The 22,728-nt window shown below is 42.2% G+C and overlaps 1 protein-coding gene across 25 annotated transcripts in view; it reads left to right on the top strand.

Moving 5' to 3' along the window:
* Positions 1-22,728, top strand: part of EPB41L2 (erythrocyte membrane protein band 4.1 like 2) — a 205,544-nt gene that overhangs the window by 93,981 nt on the left and 88,835 nt on the right. For all 25 annotated transcript variants that reach the window (XM_053286906.1, XM_053286887.1, XM_053286894.1 and 22 more), the window contains exon 4: positions 10,685-10,789. In XM_053286906.1, the coding sequence (XP_053142881.1) occupies positions 10,685-10,789 (105 nt within the window). The remainder of the gene's footprint in view (positions 1-10,684; positions 10,790-22,728) is intronic.

The following is a 22,728-nucleotide window of genomic DNA, read 5'->3' as shown; positions in this document are numbered from 1 at the left end:
TGCTACAAAAAGGTTTGCATGTCTGCCATCTTGAATTGGGGTGGATGACATCACAAACTATGCCATTGAGGTGTCCCTATGTGTCACTCACTGCAACTGTACCCAACTTGGTTCAAATGGGTTAGGGAGTCCACAAATTAGCCCACTTATGCCTCACATGTTGACGTGGCCACAATCTTGAATTGGAGTGGATGACATCCTCACACACTACGCCATTAGGGCATCCCTATGTGTCCCTACAGCTGTAGCAAATTAGGTTCAAATCGGTTAGGCGGTTTGCAAGTTAGCCCACATGCCTCAAAGGTTCATGTGTATGCCATCTTGGATCGGTGTGGATGACATCATCACAAACTACGCCATTGAAGTGTCCCTATGTGTCCCTACAACTGTACCCAATTTGGTTCATATTGGTCGAGGTGTTGCAAAGTTGATGCGGGGTGGCAGACACAGACACACAACCCTGACCCACGACACACAAAAGGCCGGGTGATCTCATAAGCCTACTGGAAAGTAGGCTAAACATCACTCTCTTGCTTTCTAATTATAAGCATCGTATGTCTTTTCAGAAATATGTATCCTTGGCAAAATAACTACCAGTATCATTTTAGTTCAGAGATGTTTCCTCTTTCTCTTTAAAATGTCCTGGAGAGCTACCCTAATCTGGTAATATGTATGTTAATTCATCAGAGATGTTTCCACATCTAAGTTTGTCTAAAAAGCCCAGAAGTAGTTGCACACTTTGAGTCTCAATTTCTCCATAAATGATAGAATAACTGAAAAGGAGTTATGAAAATGAGTTACACAAATGATTTGTGCAACTGAAAACTGTGAGACATGTATTACTCCAATAGTAGTTCCGAGCACCATGCCAAGTAGCTTTAATTTAATTTAATTAATTAATTAATTAAGTAAGTAAGTAATACATTTCTATGCTGGCCAAAACGCAAGTTCTCTGGGCGGTTTACAAAACAATAAAAACAGCCAATAAAAGATTAAAACATTTCAACAATTAAAATTAAAAAGTTAAAATTATTAAAACAGTATCTAATTAAAAGCCTGCATGAACAAATGCGTCTTGATTGCCCTTTTAAAAGTTGTAAGAGATGGGGAGGCTCTTATTTCAGCAGGAAGTTGTTCCAAAGACCCGGGGTAGCAATGGAGAAGGCATTAAGCAACTTTAGTGCAGTACTTGTAATCCCATGATGTCTTGGAAGAAATGTAGCCCTGACTTAGTGCCTGGTGGTCGCTGGGATTTTTATAGTAGGCTACGTTGACCTTGGCCTTCTCAACCAAGGCAGTTCTTTAGCAAGACTACATATTCAGAATCCTGTAACACAGATAGTTATGTCTTCTTTGCTAAGACAATATGAACTTGTGCTTTGTCAGTTTAAAACACATCTATAGACCATGAGGAGAATGAAGACAGGTGTAGAGGTGTCTGTGTGTAAAATGTCCACCTGGTGAAGTATTGGGTTCTTGGCATATGTTCCAGTTCTGATGATGTTAGCAGAGCATTCCTCCACAGTATCTTCCTTATAAGAATACTAGCAGCATCTTCATTTTGATTTCCCACATGTGAGTCTGTTCAGAGCTCACAAAACAGGGTGTTTACCTGCAACTGGTGTTCTTTGAGGAGTAGTCTGCACACACCCCATCTAGTGTCTCCATTCCAAGTGTCCCTTTCTGTTAGAGAAGGCATGTTTATGTGGTGGTTGTGAAGGGTCTGAGTTAAAACTTGCTTTGAGACACACACAGAGAATCAAAACTCTCTCCTCCTGAAGGGAATTGGAGCCACCTCCCCTAGCTCTAGAAGGTTCCAGAGATTGGATAGACTAGAGAATCATTTGGATTTCAGTGGCGTATAGGGTATAGTGTCTCCAAATAAGAGTAGAAAATACTTTGAGGCATTGTTGAACTACGCCTTGATAAACTCTGCATTCTGCAAATTGAATTAAGATTTCAAAGTATATGTTTGGGATGATGTAATTATTCTAGTTAGAAAATGAGAGAAGCTTTACTATAAATCACCTTAAGGGCTTTAATTGTTTTGCAAATATTTATCCTGTCTAAAGAATTCCATATCTAAAGAGCTGACTTAATACTAGCTCTGTGTTTAAAGCAAATGAGAATTACATTGGAGCTTTGCTACACAGGGGTACCAGTCTAATTAAACTTTTATGACAAAAGGCATTTAAGAGATGACTGGTTGACTATATTTTATGCACGTCTGAACAACTGAAGTGTATTGAAGCTGACATAAGTATTTAATGATTTTGTACAGTTGGCTGGGATGAAATAGATGAGTGTACTTGCTATCCTAGAAAGAATTAAATATTCTAACTCCTTAAGAACTGATTTCCTAGATAATTCCTGACCTTATAAAGTATAGAAAACTGTTTGAACAATGAACAACCCTTACCTTTCATACTTTGTCATACAATTATCACAAAAGCTGTTGTAATGCTCAAGCATATCATATCATTACCATGATATTGATAGCTGGGTTAACCCCCCCCCCCCGAAAAATCTGTTTAAAATAAAGATTAACTCTTAACTGGAAACCGCTTAAACTGCGTTCTGATTCTCTATAGTGATTGATTTGGCATAATATCTCTAATGCTTAAGTTTTAAAATAACACTAACAGTTTCTGCTTCTGTGCCACGAGTTCACACCAAGAGCCAAGTTACATGCAATATTGCTTGTCCCCCCCGCCCCCACTCATTTTTCTTTTCAAAAAGCACCCCCAGAAGCTGCAATCAGAGTGGCTGGTTAGCATTGTTTAGAGGGGCTTCTATGAGGCAAGACTACAACACCTGGGGCTTTTTAGTTTAGAAAAAAGACTACTGTGGGGAGACATGATAGAGGTCTATAAAATGGTGGATAGAGATCTATAAAATTCTCCATGGTGTGGAGAGAGAGAAATTCTTTTCCCTATCACACCACACCAGAACCAGGGGTCACTCTATGAAATTGATTGCCAGGAGGTCTAGGACCAACAAACGGAAGTACTTTTTCACACAACGCGTGATCCACTTGTGGAACTCTCTGCCACAGGATGTGGTGACAGCCAACAGCCTGGATGGCTTTAAGAGGGGTTTGGATGACTTCATGGAGGAGAGCTCTATCAATGGCTACCAGTCGGAGGATTGTGGGCCACCTCCAGCTTCAAAGGCAGGATGCCTCTGAGTACCAGTTGCAGGGGAGTAATGGCAGGAGAGATTGCATGCCCTCAACTCCTGCCTGTGGCTTCCAGCGGCATCTGGTGGGCCACTGTGTGAAACAGGATGCTGGACTAGATGGGCCTTGAGCCTGATCCAGCAGGGCTGTTCTTAAGTTCTTATGTTCTTACCCTTTCTTCTGATGCTAAAATCACTCTCTCTAGCTGCTTTCCTCTTGAAGAGATCTGGGTACCTATATCTAGTCTAGGATGCTGATGAATCTTTAATCTGATCCAGAAGGCTGTTCTTCTTTGAATGGTTAGGAACCCAAAGACACATTTTTAAAGATAGAGAATTTTTTTTAGCCTGGCTTTTAGTAATCTTTGAATGTTTTAAATTGTTTTAAATTGCTGTTTTAACAATTTGTTTTATTTTGTCTTTATTGTGTTTGTTTTTGTGAACTGCCTAGAGCCTTTGGAGCCAGACAGCATATACAATCAATCAATTCATATAAAGTTTTCAACTTTGACAAGCATGCATGCTCTGTCATTGCTATAACAAATCATATTGGTTGAAAAATAAATAAAATCTTTATAAAACTTAAAATATTTATGCCACTTGTATACATGCAGAATTGTCAGCTTGAGATGTGAGATCGGCTTCTGTTTATCTCTGTACACATGTAAGAATACTCAGCAAGTTCACTTTTATTTATGTATTTAACGCACTTTCATACCACCCCATACACAAGTCCCTGGGAGGCTGACAATCTAAAAATACAACAATTAAAACAGTTTAAAATACAGATTTTAAAAATGTAAAACTTAAAACCTATGAACTAAAAGCTTGACTTAAACAGGTATCTTTTCAGGTCCTTCTTAAAAATGTCCTGAGAATGGGAGGCTCTAATTTCATTAGGAACTGGGATCCAAATTCATGGGGCAACCTTAGCAAAGGCCTGGTTTCAAGTAACCACTAATTGAGCTGGTGGCAACCACAACCAGACCTCCCCAGATAATCTTAATAGGTGGCAGGGTTTATGAAGAATGCAGTGTTATCTTAAATACATTGGACCCAAGCTATTCAGGGCTTTATAGGTAATAATCAGCACTTCGTATTTCACCTGGAAACTTACTGGCTGCCAGTGTAGTTTCTTTTAAGTGGGTGTAATATGATCTCTTGGGGTAGCCCCAGAGACCAATCTGGCTATTGCATTCTGTACCAGGGCGCTTTTCAGACTAGCTGCTCAACAGCAGCAAAATGCCTCCATTCAGGCAAGTCACATTCGAAATGTAAACAGCAGGGGGAGCAGTCTCGTGGAAACTGGGAACCTGAAAAAACAGCAACATCTTTACGCCGGATATACAACGTCCTAGCTCTATATCGCAGTGATTAAATTAGAAACAAGGCATTGCAAATGTGAACGGCACCTTGCTGTCTGCGTAGGGACTGCGGTGTCATGCTGCAGGAAGTGTGGAAGCACACTTCCGAGATACGACGTGAACTTGTTGCAGGGTCTAATCTGGAAAGCACCCAGCTGCAGTTTCTGGACTATGTAGAAAGGCAGCCCAATGTAGAGCACATTGCAGTAGTCAAGTCTGAATATGCTCCATACCTGCATATGCTCCACTGTTTTAAGGTCATTTATCTCCATAAGTGGACTGAGCTAGTGTATAAGCCAAAGCTGATAGAAAGCCATCCTGGCCACTGCCTCAGCCTGAGAGGCCAGGGAGAGGTTTAGGTCCAGAAGTACTCCCAGACTATGTACCTGCTCTTTCTGGGGGAGTGTAACGCGGTCCAGAACAAGCAGATCTAAGCCACTTCCTAAGTTCCGACCTCACAATTAGTACCTCCGTCTTGCTTGGATTCAGCCTCAGTTTGTTCTTCCTCATCCAGCCCATTAGTGCTTCTAGGTATGCATTTGAGGAAGTTAGGTTATTTCCTGATGAAGCTGACATGGAGAAATAGATTTTGGTGTCAGCAGCATAACACCCTGCACCATAACCCCTGATGCTGTCTCCCAGTGGTTTCATGTAGATCTTGAAAAGCATTGGAGAGAGAATGGAGCCCTGCGGGACCTCATGCAATAGCTCTTGTTTTGAAAAGCAACAATCTCCAAGTGACGCCATCCAAAAGGATCAATAGAGTCATACTCCCCCTTTCTATTCCTAATTGAACATCATCCAACAGGTTGGATGTTCAGATAATTGTCTTCCAAGACTGTGTGGAGATACCACCCTCTCAAACACCTTGCCAAACCATGGGAGGTTAGCCTAATTTTTTGACAGTAGTCAAATAATTGCCTCTTTGAGCCAAGGAGGCATCTTGCCCTCCATCAGAGAAGCATTAATGATCTTAAGAAGATCCTCTCCAGTGACATCACTGACATCTTATAAGCCATGTCGGGCAAGGATCAAGAGGACAGGTAGTAAGGTGAAGTGTCCCAAGCAGTTTGTCCACATTTTCTGGAGTCACAAATGGAAATAGAACCAATTTAAACATACAAGAGGAGCTGCTGGACACCTCCATAGTAGACTCTGCAGTCACTGTAGAGTCTAGTTCAGCTCAAATACAAGATATTTTATCTGTTAAAAAAACTCATTAAAAATGACAGAGCAGGTATCTGATAGACCCACATTTCTCATTCAGTGGAGGGAGGAGCATGTACTAGCCTTCTCACAACACTAGATAACTCCGCTGGACATGAGCTTGCAGAAGCAATGTGGGCGGAAAAGAACCGCTTCTTTGTGCGTATTGCCAGAGCACAGATCTTCAAATGCACTCTGTGTTGTAATCTGTAGGATTCAAGCTGAGTCTTTTTCCACTTGTGCTCTAGCCATCCAGCTTGCCACATATGTTGTTCTTTCATATAGCTAATTTAGAAACAGGTTGGAGAGGGCGCTTAGGCTCAATCATGTCTACCACCCTAGTACGTTCATTATTTCAAGCCTGAACCAGGGAATCAACAGAATCACTGGCAGAACTAATTCTTCTTGGAATCCTATTGGGTCTAATAGTATTTCTGGGCTGACCATCCTAATAGGTCCTTCACTCGTGTGGAAGAGGAGGATTGTGGCTCTGAGTCCAACCCTAACCAGATGATGGTCCATCCATGACAATGGGGAAATCACAGGAGTCCCCACCCATGGAATACCATCCTAATTAGAGAAAAAAACCCAAATTGAGAGTGTAACCAGCAATGTGCTTTGGTCCCAAGACCACTTGGGATAGGCCCATAGTTGTCATGGCCGCTATGAACTCCTGTGCTGCTCCTAATTAGTTGGTTTCAAAGTGAACATTAAAGTCCCCCAGAACTACCAGTCTGGGAGACTCAAACACCAACTCCACAACCAGTTCAGTAGAGTAGAACTTCCTTTTGAACACAGACAGACAGGATTGGGCAGTAAGGACCTAGAACATTCCATAAGCAAGAGCTTGTAGTTTATTGGATAAAATAGTGTTTCTCAATGAAATGGATAGTGTATAATATACATGGTGTATATACTGTACATGGTGTATAGATTTGGAGTCTTACTCATAATTTGAGAACTGCAAATCTTGCAGATCATGGGTAGTTGGAGATCATAAAAAGGAATACAAGATCCACTGTACAAGTTATGTGGGTGATCCTGGTGATAAGATAGACTCTCCTGGATCCTAGTGTCCTCCTGGATCCTCATGACTAAAGTCTTGAAGCCCCCAATAAGAAATACAATATACAACCAACTTGCTTAACATCAAATGCTTTTCCTATTGTGTGTGTGTGTTTTGTTTTGCATAGTAAAACTACCTTCCTTCAATCTGTCTGAGAAATGGTCATGATCCAGTTTTAAGAGAGAGGTATAAACTTCAGCATATTAAACCAGGTGTTTTATCTCTCTCTAGAAGATGCTTAATATGGCCAAACTGCTAAGAACATCTGATTTTATTTTATTTTTTAAAAAAATAATTTTTATTTACACTGTGGAGGCATGACTTGGTAAAACTTCCTCCATAATATCATGTTTTTTTGGTTGAACCTGAATATCATTGTTGGGGGTTATTTTACTTACTCTATGGTGTATTTGTGGGTATATATTAACCACATAATATTCCTTATGTTTCAGCTGATCACATGTAATGTAGCTCAAACTGCAATTGCTAGGATATAAATTGAGCAGTTCAGTCCTGTATGAATGTGCTTTGATTCCTTTGGAAGAAATAAACAATGCATTTATTGTGCTTGGTAGTTGTATTGCATACCTTTATTCTCTTTGTCCTTTGTATTTGTACAGTGTAGCTCACAACTACTGTGTAGTACATAGCTCACAGAGCATAGCAGGCTTGTTCAGTTGTGAGCTTTCTCTTACTGTCTGCTAGGCACAATAACTTTAGTGTCGCAAGAGCCTACACATAGGCAGTTGATGGGATTTTTGTGGAATTGCAGTGGCGTCTACTGAAATCTGCGGGATAAGCAGTTGCAAAAATGCCTTTCAACTGCCAGATCTCAAAAATGTCATGCTATGGCTGCTTTGCTAAATGCTGTAAATAGCAAAATTGGAATTGCTTTGAATGTGTGAGGCAGCATGCTGCTTCTCTTTAATTCTGCCAATAGGAAACCCTTAAATTTTTTGAAAGAATTTCCAAGCACCGAGAAGGTTAATTTCTCTATCCTCAATTGTATACCAAAAGCAAGTTGTTTTGAAAGTCCATGTTTTATCTCTTGTTGCACTGGGTGGCAGAAAATTATGTGCCAAAAACCTGATATAAGTGGCCCTTGTTGTTCGTGGGGGGTTCTGTTCTTGCCTATAGGTGTGAATAACGAAACCTTCAGTCAATGGAAATTGGGGCATAGGTCCCCCCCCCCACAAAAGGGTAAAAATGTGGGGAGGAGGCAGAAATAAGAGAAATAAAGTGCTGTACCTTGCTCTCCAGTAATGCTCCCCAAACCCCCAATTCCTCTGACTTTCCATGGAAAATAATGGGATTTTTTTTTTTAAGGAGCCAAAAAATGGCTCAAAAATGACAGCCAGAAATGATATCACAAGTCATTTCCAGCCACTCAAAACCGTGCATAGGTGAATTTTAGCCTGTTTTTATACCATGGATAAAGAAACCAGGTCTCTAAGATCCCTCAGCAGATACACAAAACCAGAGTTGTTGAAACGGGGGGTAACAAGGGCCACCTGTACTGTTTTTAAGCATATGGAAGCATATGGAAACTAATAGTTCGATGCAAAAGAGAATAAAATGGCTGAGATAATCTTAGTTACTTGCCTACTCCATACTTTTTTTGATACCACATAACTCTTTTAAGTGACTGCATGCTTAAAATGATGTGCTGTCAGATTGTGGTGTATTATAGTAGCAGTTGTGTACTGGAGGGGCGGGGTATAAATACTTTTAAATAAATAGGACTCCTACAGTGTGGCAGTACCCACTGAATCCAAGCTTTTGCTCACAGATTGATCCCCTTCCATCCCCTTTGAAGGACATCTGGTTCAATTTAGATGGAAGATCCTCAAGCAGATTCTTTTGGAGGACTTACTACTATATACTGAACAGTTGACTAGGATGGTGTATTTGCTGGTTTAGAGGTCCATCAGTCTCCTCTTTCAAGGATCTCATTCTATTCACAGAGTGAGATGAACATACACACGTGGCTTTACCTATGTAGCTTGCTTTGTTAGAAGTAGTGAGGAATTCTTGGGATAAGCTGGCCTCTGTACCAGCCAATTCTAGAATAATATGTATAGATTTCAGATTAAAAACTATGCATTCTTCCTTTGCCAACCCATTCCAAACTCTTTGGTAGTGGAGGCAGCACATTCTTGCTCCAGGCAAAGACCACTTACAGCACCTTCCAATCATAACAACTTTCAAGAACGTCAGAAATTGGATATGTTAGGTATGTAGTTTTATTCTTGAGCAGTGTTACAATTCCACATTGCTAATTTTAAGACAAAACAGATATGAACAGAAATCAAGTACTTTGCTTTTGGGAAAACCTCAGTCCTCTGCTAGACCATATACCACAGGTTAAAAAAAGACTTTGCTGTATTCTTTCAGAACAAAGCCTATCAATTAGCAGAATACATTCATACTCTGAGATGTTGCTAACTGTAGGTCATTGGCAATAGCTAGGTCTATTACTCTTCAGCACCACACTTGACTGTGCTAATCAGGACTGATCATAGATGCTCATTCATTCATTCATTCATTTCTGTTTCTGAATTATTTAAATCTCTGTGATCATAGTATTGCTCTACAGTAGATCCTGATTTGCCTCCATCAATCTGATGAACATGTATTTTCACATATTTATATATCGGCAACATTGAAAGTATGTATGGTTTCAGATTGGTCCCAATGTGTACTAATGCTGGATACTGCCCCTCCAAGAAGATTTAGTTCATCAGAACAGTCCTTCATTTCATCAGATCATGCCTTATGATCAGGCTTATGCCCTTTCTCTCCTTGCTCAAACAATGAGCTCCTCTATATACTATATGGCTCTTACCATCCAAACACTATTGGTCCTTAAGGAATGACAAGTTCTGATAAAGAGGTGTGGCTTTTTGTGTTTGCTTTGTTTTCGTGTTTTAATTTTGTTACTATGTATTCAGACAACTGATAGGGTTGTTCACATGACGACTGCAGCTGGGGAGTCACTCCTTCCCCCCCGGCCCCTATGGTTAAAATGGCTGCCCACATGACTGGGAGGTGAGGGAGGAGGCCGGGCATGTGAGCCTTCCTATCTCACGAAGAAACCCAGGCTACCCAGCCAAGTAGCACTGGGATTGGTCCCGATCTCAGTGGTTCTCACGAGCAGCTATACCCAGGTAGGGCTCTGCTAGCCCAGGTAGAGCTGGTCATGAGAATAACCTTGATGTGTGCTTCTAAATAGGATAAATAGAAAATTATGGCCAATTTCTAAATGCAAGTTTGAAATATTTCAGGAATACTACTATATCACATTAAAGGTGTGAGTCGGAGTCAGCAATGTCATTTAGCATTTACTTCTTTTAATTCAAGTATAGATAGTTTACTTTGTGGATAAAATTAGGAGCTGGGTAATATTTACATTTTTAGTCAGTAGCAGTTTAACTCCATGTAAAATCTGGAATCCAGCACAGTGTTCAAGCTAAACACACTTGTGTGATATTTTAAAGAAACAAAAATAAGCTTGGACTACTTGGTGTTGACAGACAATGTGTTGTTATCTGAAAAGCAGCTTTCAAAAATAAATATATTTCAAAAGAGTGATGCCTTGTTAGCATTTAGCAATTACAGCATAACACATCAAAAGCCGAATTTCGAGAATTCTTCTGTGCACCAGTTGCAGATTTTCAGGCACTTAGGTGACCATGTGTTTAGTGCCTCCCTCCCTCCACCACTGAACAGACCATAAGAGAGAGAGGAAATACTGATCAATTTTTCTTTGTGTTAACAGCACATTTAAAAGATCTTTTTCTAAGTAAAAGTTACTAAAGTTTCTTTCAGTTCTGCTGCTGACACCTGTGTGTGTTGTTTTTTTAATTTCTAGAAAAAAGCTAAAGGCCAAGTGCTGTTTGACAAAGTGTGTGACCATCTTAACATATTGGAGAAGGACTACTTTGGTTTGTTATACCAAGACAACTCAGATCAGAAGGTAAGTACTACATTTTGTTTTATGGGTCTCCTTCCCACCCCACTAACTGGTTGATAACTTCTTTAATCCAAGTGGGAATAACATTTGATTCTTATTTTTCATGTTGGCGTTTAACCTGCACCCTAGTTCAGATCTCAAAACACCTTTATAAATCAAAACCCCATCTTTAGACCATGCTTGACCATAATTAGCAACTAATTTTTAATGAGGGTCATTTGTCAAATTGAGCAACAGCTGAAGGTTCATCAGTATTGCCTCCACCCACTGTCTCACTCTTGGGAGCCAAAATGCGGGCAAATAACTCTTTAAACTTGTCTGTCTTAATGTGAAAAGCAGTAGAAACTTTACAAACCCTTTCCATATGCATCACAGCTGCTTTTTCACATTTGCCTGTTTCTTGGCTCATGAACAGCACTGAACAGCTGAAGTGCATAAGGAGAGAATGCTGGCTGAAAGGCATTTTGTGCTCTTTCTCTTACACAAGTCTTTGTAGTCACTTTTGAAATGCTGCTTGGAAAACTGTATCACTGTTCGAAAGAGCTTAATCAGTGTGCTTTCGCCAAATGTAGTCATTAGCTTTCATCCTGGATGAAGATATCCTGTGCTAGAGAACAGCTTATAAAGTCTAGCCCCAGGACCATGAATAGATAAGCAGGTCCAGGGTGCAAGAGTTTCTGAACTGGAGACAGAACATAGTTACATTATTCTGGATTCTAAACCATAGTTAATATGTGGAGCTATGGTTTAAACAAACCAACATCTTCACATCACAACTCTGTGCCAAAGTTATGGAGGAGTGCTCAGGCTTCGGGTCATGTTCATGGTGTGCTGGGTTGTCTGAACAGGACTAGTGCGTGTCAGATGAGGCAATGTGTTTTATTGCCAGTGTATTTGTTTAGAGCCCCACAAAGCTGACCTTGAAATTTGGAGGAGTGTTGTGCTGATAAAACAGATACAATAAGACAGATGCATATGTCTTTTACATATGCATGTGGTTCATTGTATCATGGCCAACATGTTTAGATGCCCACTTATATTGGATAGATTTGATTATTCTTTGCAATTACATTAATGCCCACACTTTTCCAAAATCTAATGTGTATTCCTTATGGAATACAGTTCTAAAAGTCTTTCCAAAAGAGATAATTGTCAGCATTGAAAGCGTAGTGAGTTGCACCACGGAAAATTGGTCATCAGAAGTGAAATGATTTGGCACTACCTGAGATTAAGGTACTACATTAATATCACATTGGCCGACATGTTGCACAGGCTTACGCTTTCATTTCCCATTGGCCTGCACTGCTGTGGGTGTCTGCAGTGCTGGCAGTTTTGTGGGAAAGCACAATTGCACAAATACTTAAAAAGTGTCTGGTTTTATCTTTGCTTTCAATAAGTAGCAACTTTAAACCTTGGATATCTTGTTAAGGGTGCACTGTGAGTTAGCTACAGATATATCTGCATATTCTGCAGATATTCTGTTTGTTATTTCTCCGTGTAAACCACCCTGAGCCTTTTTTTGGAAGGGCGGTATAGAAATCGAATGAATGAATATGCTTGGGTTTTAAGCAGTATTTGAAATAATCTCTCATTACACTTCTTTTTCTACTTCTCCTTATCTGTCTGTCTGTCTATCTATCTATCTTACCACCTGACATGTACATCTCTAGACGGTGTGCAAATTTTAACATTAAAAATCACAGATTAAAATTCATAAAACAGAATAAAAACAATATAAAACAAATGATTAAAATGATTAAAATTAATTCTAATTAAAAGCTTGCGAGAACAGAAGAGTCTTGAGGGTCTTCCTGAAAACAAAGAGAGAAAGGGGACACTTTAATTTCAGCAGGGAGCATATTCCAAAGCCCTGGGGCAGCCACAGAGAAAGCCCGGTCCTGAGTTGCCTCCAGATGAGCTGGTGGCAACCGTAACCAGACCTCTCCAGAAGATCGTAAAAGGTGGCAGGGTTCATGACAAAAGGGGTGCTCTCTTGAACAGCCTGGAGCCAAGCCATTAAGGGCTTTATAGGTAACAACCAGCACTTTGTATTTCACCTGGAAACATATCGGCAGCCCGTGCAGTTCTTCCAAAACCAATGTTATATGGTCTCTTTGTGTTGTCTGAGACTAATCTGGCTGCCGCATTCTGTAACAATAGTAGTTTCTGGACTATGTACAAAGGCAGACCCATGTAGAGCGCATTACAGTAGTCAAGTATGGAGGTTACCAGCATATGTACCACTGTTTTTAAGGACATTCACCTCTAGACGTAGCTGATGTATTAGCCGAAGTGGGTAAAAAGCTCTTCTGGCCACTGTCTCAATCTGAGAAACCAGGGAGAGCTTTGGGTCCAGGAGCACTCCCAAGTGACGTACCTGTTCTTTCAGGGGGAGTGTAATCCCATCCAGAACAGGCAGATCTAAACCATCTCTTGAGTCTCAACCCCACACAGTCAGTACCTCTGTTTTATTTGGATTCCACTTTAAAAAAATTTGTATATTCTGCTCTTCCTCCAGGAGCCCAGAGCAGTGTACATAGTTAAGTTTCTCCTCACAACGACACTGTGAAGTAGGTTAGGCTGAGAGAAGTGACTGGCCCAGAGTCACCCAGCAAGTGTCATGGCTGAATGGGGATTTGAACTCGTGTCTCCCCGGTCCTAGTCCAGCACTCTAACCACTACACCACACTGGCTAACTTCAGTTTGTTATTGCTCATCCAGCCCATTTTTATGCCATTTCCTGATGTGGTTAACATGTAGAAGTAAATCTGGGTATATTTGATAACACCCAGCAACAAGCCTCCTGATTATCTCACCCAGTGGTTTCATATAGAAGTTAAAGAGCATTGGAGACAGTATGGAGCCTTGTGGAACTCCATACTTCAGTTCTCGCTTTGCAGAGCAACAGTCTCCAAGCGACACCATCTGGAATCTACCAGAGAGGTAGGAGCGGAACCACTGTAAAACAGTACCACCCAATCCCACCTCCCTCAGGCTGTCCAGAAGGATACTATAGTCAATAGTATTGAAAGCTGCAAAGAGATCCAAAAGGATCAGCAGAGTCACACTCACTTGGCTGATAGTCAGTTGGAGATCATCCACCAGGCTGACCATGGCAGTCTCAACCCCATAGCCCACATGAAAGCCAGTTTGAAATGGGTCTAGATAATCTGTATCATCCCAAACTGCCTGGAGCTGAGAGGTCACCACCCACTCAATCACATTGCCAAACCATGGAAGTTTAGAAACAGGTCTGTAATTAGCTAACTCAGAGGGATCCAATGCAGGTTTCTTCAAAAGTGGTCTAATAGCCTCCTTAAGATACGAAGGCATCCTGCCCTCTGTCAGAGAAGCATTTATAATATTTACCAGACCCTCTATGATAATATGATTATCAGATGAGATTGTAGGGTGCACAGTCCAAAGCAGTTTGTCCACTGCCTCAGGAGTTACAAACTGAAAATGATCCAATCTAATCACCTAAGAGGAGTTTCTGGACACCTCCACAGTAGACTCTGCAGTAACTGGAATCCAGCTCGGCCTGAGTGCAAGAGATTTCCCCCGCAAAAAAGTCATTGATGTCACAGCGAGTAACCAGTGGTTCCAAGTTTAAATTAAAGGGGGAGGGTACATACTAGTCCCCTCACAACCCTAGACAACTCAGCTGGACGTGAGTTTGTGGAAGCAGTGCAGACAGAAATGAACTGCTTCTTTGCCACCCACGCTTCCAGAGCATAGATCTTCAAATGTATTCTGTGTTGTACCCGATAAGACTCATGCCGAGTCTTCCTCCACTTTGTGCTCTAGTCGTCTGGCTTGCTGCTTCAGCTCCCATAGTTCATCCGAATACCATGGGGCTGTCTTTTTTTTATTATTATTTTTACATTTATATCCCGCTCTTCCTCCAAGGAGCCCAGAGCGGTGACTTTTAAAGCAAGTCGGAGAGGACGGTTAGGAGCAACTGTGTCTACTGCTCTAGTGAGTTCATTATTCCGTGTTTGTACCAGAACATCAGCAGAATCACTACAGAGCCAACCCTAAACCCTTCTGAGGCTTCTTGGAATCCTAATGGATCTAATAACTTCCTCGGGCGGACCAATCCAATAAGTACTTCACCACTGAAGAGGTGGGTCGTGGCTGTAAGTTATACCTTAACCAGATAGCGATCCATCCATGACAATGGGGAGATAACAGGCATCCCCACCCACAGAACACCACCCTGATCAGAGCAAAAGACCAAATCGAGCATGCGACCAGCATCTTGTGTTGGTCCAGATACCAGTTGGGATAGACCCACAGTCTTCATGGCTGTTATGAACTCTTGAGCCGCTCCCGACAACCCGATCCCCAAATGTACATTGAAGTTCCCCAACAACAACAACAACAACCATGCCAACTCAGCAACCAGGTCCATCAGCTCAGTTTGGGACTCCACTGGACTGCGGGGTGATGGGTACACCAGCAGAAGTCTCAATTTATCCCTGGTCCCTAGACTTAGATACACACATTCAATATAGACCAAATGCCTGACAGGGATTCTCGTAAGGGAAATGATATTCTTATAGACCACAGCTACCCCACTTCCCCACCCACATCCTCTCACCTGCTCCGCCATGGAGTAACTCTCTGGGAATTGCTGGGACCAAACCGGACCACTTGCCTCTTCTGACCAGGTCTCTGTGATACATACCAAATCAGCTCCTTCATCCATGATCAAGTCATGCATTACCTCAGATTTATTTTGAACCAACCTGGCATTACAGAGTAATAAGTTGAGGTTCTGTGGGTGGTTGGCATTGCTCTTTAAGGTCAAAGAGGTGGTAGGCCTGGCTGAAGGGGCAATAGCAATAACATTTCTGAATTCCCTTCCCCTATAATGATCTTCTGGCCTACCAACGCCATATCTTGGTTGATTACCCACCACTGGTATAGCTGCCCCAGGGTCGTCTCCCACCCCGCATTTCTATTCAACACAAGACACATACCTGTATCAAGCCTAACTAAAAACTAAGCAACAACAATGAAGTGAGCAGGATTCTTCCTTCCAATGATTCAGAACAGTATGTTGGCCCTAGCCCTCAGTCCTGCCCCTGAAGACTGCCACCAAAGGCTGCCCCCCTTTGGCAGCCTGCACCTTTGGCTAGCCCTGGTCCCTTTTAAAGCCAAAAAGCCCCCAGTCCTCACCTCTCACTTGGGCTTCTGGAGTCTGGCAGCTGGAACAGCCCCCTCACAGCTGCTGCTCATCAGGGCAATCAGACTGTGAGTGCAGCCAGCACAGCTTTTTGAGATCCCATATATTTTTGAGAACACATATTGTTTTCAAAACCATAGCTTTAGAAACATCACAGATATTGTGGGCTATTTATCCTTCTCCACGCCCCGCCCCGCCCCGCCCCGCCCCCCTTGGTGTTACAAAGCTTAAGATGGAATTTTTCTCATCTTGGCACCAATGCGCTCTGATTCGTTTTTTCCTGCTGCAGCCATTCCCCCCTCAGATTAAAATGCCACAAAGCTCTGACCTACAGCCCAGTAAGTGCTGAATGATGTGTTTTTTTTCCTCATTCTTGTACACTCATCACAGCCACCCATTTATGAGCCAGCTGTTGTGCTAGGTTGCAGCTACAGGGCATACAAACTGAATGCCTGACTCTCTCTTCTGAGCAGAGAATTAGCACTGCTCCCTAATGCTGTTGCTGTTGCTGCTGCAGGAGCAGCAGCATACTAGAGAAGAAAGAGTGAATTGACTATGGATGTGCTGAAACACGATTCGGCTATCTAAATTGTGGGCACCTCCCTTTAAAATTGAGGGCTGACATAGCCCCTTTAAAGAAGAGGAGAGCAGGCCCGTACCTGCTCCTCCTCTGCTCATTGCCATTGTCACCATCCTGATGCTCCCTCCAGCTATGCCCACACACCAGTGGGGTGAGTTGCCAGCTCCCAGCTGCCCCTGTGTGCTGCCACCGTGCAGGGGCAGCTGGGGGGCGCCCGACTGGCGCATGTAAAGAAACTGGGTAGTAAATTGTGGCTTAAATCTGCATGATTTCAGATGCTTTAAGGTAAGTAAAAGTAGTGATACTTTTGCATTTTTGGTATTGATACCACAAAGTTATTTGTTATTTATTTATTATTTTATTTATCAAATTTGTACACCGCCCTAAACTTTCGTCTCTGGGAGGTTTACAATAGCATAAAACCAGTTAAAAACATATACAAAAAACTTAAAACAATTTTACAATTTAAAAATAAAGCAGAGATTAAAACCCAAAAAATTTAGGAAGCTGAGGAAGCTTAGGCAGAAAGAAGGGTTTTCAGGTGTTTTTTGAAAATTGCCAGAGATGGGGAGGATCGTATCTCATCAGGGAGCGCATTCCACAATCTTGGGGCAGCGACCGAGAAGGCCCGTCTCTATGTAGCCACCAAACGAGTTGGTGGTAACTGGAGACGGACCTCCTCAAATGACCTCAATGGGCGGTGGGGCTCGTAGTGAAGAAGATGCTCTCTTAAATACCCAGGGCCTAAGCCGTTTAGGGCTTTATAAGTTATAACTAGCACCTTGTATTTTGTCCAGAAGCCTATTGGCATCCAGTGTAGCTCCATCAGTAAAGGAGTACCATGGTCTCTCCGAGATGACTCAGAGACCAACCTGGCTACCGCATTCTGAACCAACTGAAGCTTCCGGACTACGTACAAAGGCAGCCCCACATAGAGCGCATTACAGAAGTCAAGTCTGGAGGTTACCAACAGATGTACCACTGTTTTGAGGTTGTTGATCTCAAGAAACAGGCGCAGCTGGCGTATCAGGCGGAGCTGATAAAAAGCACCCCTGGCTACCGCCTCAACCTGAGAAACCTGGGAGAGGTGTGAATCCAGAAGTACTCCCAGACTGCGAACCTGTTCCTTTTGGGGAAATGTGACCTCATCTAGAACAGGTAGATCAAAATCATCTCTAGAGTTCTGACCCCGCACAATAAGTACCTCCCTCTTATCTGGATTCAGCTTCAGTTTATTCTCCCTCATCCAGCCCATTACTGCTTCCAGGCAGCCATTTAGGGAGGATATGCCAACTCCTGAAGAAGTTGACATGGAGAAGTAGGTCTGGGTGTCATCAGCGTACTGGTAACACCCAGCTCCAAATCCCCTGATGATCTCTCCCAGTGGTTTCATGTAGATGTTAAAAAGCATTGGAGAAAGTATGGAGCCTTGAGGGACACCATACTTAAGCTCAGATTTTGAAGAGCAACAGTTTCCAATCGACACCATCTGGAATCTATCCGAGAGGTAGAAGCGAAAAACCCTTTAAACACATCACAGCGGGTAACTGATGACTCCAGATTCTGGTTCAAGGGAGGGGAAGCAGATACTAGCCCTCTCACAACCCTGAACAATTCTGCTGGATGTGAACTCACAGAGGCAATATGGGCAGAAAAGAGCTGCCTCTTTGCCGCACATATTGCCTGAGCATAGATCTTTAGATGTGCCTCTGTGTCGCAATCTGTCAAATTCGAGTCAAGTCTTTCTCCACTTGCGCTCCAGTCGCCTACCTTGCTGCTTCAGCCCCCGTAGATCTTCCATATACCAAGGGGCCAAATTTGAAGTGGTTCGGAGGGGACGCTTGGGGGCAATTGTGTCTACTGCCCTAGTAAGCAAGTTTTTCCAATTCTCAACCAGGGCATGAACAGGATCACCCGCAAAGCCAACATTGAATCCCTCCAAGGCTTCTTGGAATCTTACTGGATTCAATAACCTCTTCAGGCGGACCATTCTAATGGGCCCCTCGCCCCTGCAGAGGTTGGAAGTGGTTGTAAATCCAACCATAACCAGATGGTGGTCCATCCATGACAATGGGGAAATCACAGGGGTCCCCACCCACGGAACACCACCCTGATCAGAGTAAAAGACCAAATCAAGCGTGTCACCTGCAATATGCATCAGTCCAGAGACCACTTGGGATAGGCCCATAGTTGTCATGGCCTCTATGAACTCCTGAGCTACCCCAGACAAATTGGTCCCAAAATGAACATTGAAGTCCCCCAGCACCAAGAGTCTGGAAGACTCCAATGCGAGCTCTGCGACCAAGTCCATGAGCTCAGTAAGGGATTCCACTAGGCAGCGGAGCGATCGGTACGCCAACAGAAGTCCCAATCTATCCCTCGTCCCCAAACTCAAGTACACACATTCAATATGGTCCGATCCCCTAACAGGGACCCTGGTAAAGGAGATATTATCCTTATAGACCACAGCCACCCCACCTCCCCGCCCACGTCCCCTCACCTGCTCCTCTACAGAATATCCTGGAGGGAGAAGCTGGGACCAAACTGGACCACTAGCCTCCCCCAACCAAGTCTCAGTGATACATACCAGTCAGCCCCTTCATCCATGATCAAATTATGGATGATTTCAGATTTATTTTGGACCGACCTGGCATTACAGAGGGAGCAGGGAAAGGCTATGTGGGTTGTTGGCAATGCTCCCCGAGGTCAAAGAGCTGGCAGGACAGCCGGAAGGGGAGACAGCTAATAAATTTCTGACTACCCTTCCCTTGGAACGGCCTGCTGACCTGGATAGCTGCCCCATTTGTTGAAAAGTATACATGGTTAGTGTTATGAACAATTGTTTAATGCTGTGTCTGCATCATTGTACTTTTAATTCTGAACTGTGGCTGCTGTGCTTATCAGGATTCCTATCATAACGCATATAAGGAAAATGATTAGTGCTCCCTAATGGTGCAGTGGGGAAGTAACTTGCCTAGGGAGCATGAGGTTGCTGGTTCGATCCCCCGGCTGGTATGTTTCCTAGACTATGGGAAACACTTGTATCTGGCAGCAGCAATATAGGAAGATGCTGAAAGGCATCATCTCATACTGCGTGGGAGATGGCAATGGTAAACCCCTCCTGTATTCTACCAAAGACAACCACATGGCTTTGTGGTTGCCAGGAGTCGACACCAACTCGATGGCACAATTTTACCTTTATAGTGCTCCCACAGCTTAAAAACACAGCTGATTTGTGTTTAGATGGGCAGGGAGACTACAGTTTACCTTCCCTGAGAAGTATCTATGAGGGTGGAGTAGTATCCCAAATCAAGGTTTATAATACCATATCAGTTTGTCCAAACTGTGGCTTACAAGCCAGCTTCAAACTATGGCTTCAAATGCTGGTTTGACCACTCTCAAACTGTAGGGCTTAGATGGTATTTGTTCAGACATCACTACAAACTGTTTTGGCTTTGTCTGAGCCATCTTCAACAGTATCATCCCTGTACCATCTACAGAATTCTGCCACAAGACTGAAAGCAAAATGCCATTCATGAGCTATTTGCCATTAACCTGAAGAAAAATATTGCAGAAAGATGTGTTTACAATTGGTATAGAGATATATTCTATTTGCATATTCTTTGTGGTGTCATCTAAACAGAAATATCTGCTCAGAATTGTCTCCTGTGCCCATGATGAATTTAGAAAATGAACCACCTAATTGATTCTGTTTAAATGGCTATTTAATAATCCCTGCTAAGAGTTTTGCCCTTCTAATTGGCTTTGCCTTCCTTTCTTTTTAGCCTACTTTCCTTAAGGAGAGTAAGCTTATGAGATCGCCTAGCTGTGTGTGTGTCCCTCTATCAACTTCACAAATGCCTGGATCATTCAAACCAAATTGGATACAGCTGCAGGGACACATAGGGACACGTCAACAGTGTAGTTTGTGGTGATGTCATCCACCCCAGTTGAAGATGGTGGATGCATGAACATTTGAGGTGCATGTGGGCTAACATTTGAATTGCCTGACTAGTTTGAATCAAGTTGTTCAAGAAAAGCAGAAGCTCTCTCCCTTCTTCCTTTACCCTCTACTCCCTCTTTTCCAGCCTCCTCTTTTCTTCCCTCCCCCATCCCTTGCTCTTTTCTTCCCTCCCCCATCCCTTGCTCTTTCAGAGGCCAGTCTGCCAGCCTCTGCTTGGAGGTCTACCACCACTTTGGAGTGTGGCGAGGTGAGGGAAGTAAATGCAGCAGTGGCTGGAGCCAGCCAGCCGCAGGAAGCTTCAGAGCACAGCAAGGTGGCGGGGGGAAACACGAACCAAATGGCTTGCTGTTTTTGGCTGCTGCCACCGCAGGTTCTCCTCCCTGCTGCTTGTGCTTTTCCTCCCGCAGCCTCACCAAGTCTAAAGCAGTGAACATTGCTGAAGGGATTAAGGCATTACCCAACATCATAATACTCTTGCTCATGATGTTTCCTACATATGAGGGGACTTATTAACCCGTTGAAAAAATCAATTTTTAGTGATGATATTGAACATACAAACATAGGAAGCTGCCATATACTGAGTCAGACCATAGGTCCACCTAGCTCAGTATTGTCTACACAGACTGGCAGTGGCTTCTCCAAGATTGCAGGCAGGAATATCTCTCAGCCCTATCCTGGAGATGCCAGGTGGAGAGGGGGTTGGGGGTGTGGTCCTAGAACCTTCTGCTCTTTCAAGAGCGACTCCATCCTCTAAGGGGAATATCTTACATTGCTCGCACATCAAGTCTCCCATTCGTATGCAACTGGTGTAGACCCTGGCTCAGGGCGGTTTACACAGAGAAAGAACAAATAAATAAGGTGGATTTGCAGTATTAGGATGAAAAATGGCACACAAGGTTAATGATAAAAAAAAATGAGAATCTTATTCCTAGTAATGTCCTAATCCAGGGCATTTCATCTATACACCACAGTGATGGTGACAGTACCACTATCTCAAATCATTACAGTGAAGCTTCTGTCTCATTTTCATTAAATATGAGTTACCAGAGTGTGTTGCAGACATGATACTGTAGTGTAGAAATAATTGTTCAAAGACCTTCATTTTGAGGCATATTGAAATGACTGCCACATTGTTCCTTGTACTCACATCAAATTATATAAGAAGAGTCTGACACTAAAGTTAGCTAGCATGCTGTTGCTGCTAAGGAGAGACTGCAACTTTTTTTTTAAAAAAAATTAATTTTAATTAATTTTTAACAATAATCATAACATCCATAATAAACACAATTGGACTTCCCGTGCACCTCTTTTCGTGAAATAAAAACTATAAAGTTTACCTTGTTATAATATTAATTAAAAAAACACAAATTTAAAGCTTAAAGAAAAAAGAAAAAACCATTAGTCTACCCAACCTGCATTTCAAACTTCAAATCCAGCTGTAAGATCCATATTAGGAAAATAATTCTTTAAGTACAACAAAAAAGGTTTCCAATCTTCCCTGAAACGGTCTAAGCTTTGATCTTTTATCAGTGTTGTAAGTTTTGCCATCTCTGCATATTCCAAAGTTTTTATCAGCCAATCTTCTTTTGAAGGCAATTCATTGGTCTTCCATTTCTGTGCATATATTATTCTAGCCACCGTAGAAGCATACAGGAAAAAAGTTAAGTTATTTGTAGAAATTTCTCCTTGTGTTATTCCTAGCAGGAAGGATTCTGGCTTCTTAGGAAATGTCACTTTAAATATTTTCTTTAATTCATTATATATCATGTCCCAATAGGCCTTAGCCTTCCCACAAGTCCACCACATGTGAAAAAAAGTACCTTCAGAATCCCCACACTTCCAACATTTGTTTGAAACATTTTTATACATTAATGCCAGTTTTTTTGGTGTCAAATACCATCTGTACATCATTTTATAATAATTTTCCTTCAAAGTATAACAAGCAGTGAATTTTAAATCATTCTTCCATAACTTTTCCCAGGCTGCCATTTCTATATTATGTCCAACATCTTGAGCCCACTTTATCATAGTTGTTTTAACCACTTCCTCTCTTCTCCTCTAAAAGTAACAATTTATACATTTTAGAAATTAATTTTTCATCATCTTGACATAGTTCCTTCTCAAAATTCGAAATCTGATCCTCAAATCCAACTTTAAGGTCTTTCTTATAAGTCTCATTTAACTGATAGTACTGAAACCAATCTCTT

Source organism: Hemicordylus capensis, chromosome 1, assembly GCF_027244095.1.
Source record: "Hemicordylus capensis ecotype Gifberg chromosome 1, rHemCap1.1.pri, whole genome shotgun sequence".
Taxonomy (NCBI): domain Eukaryota; kingdom Metazoa; phylum Chordata; class Lepidosauria; order Squamata; family Cordylidae; genus Hemicordylus; species Hemicordylus capensis.
The sequence above is the reverse complement of the archived record's forward strand: the minus strand, read 5'-3'. Positions and strand labels throughout refer to the sequence as shown.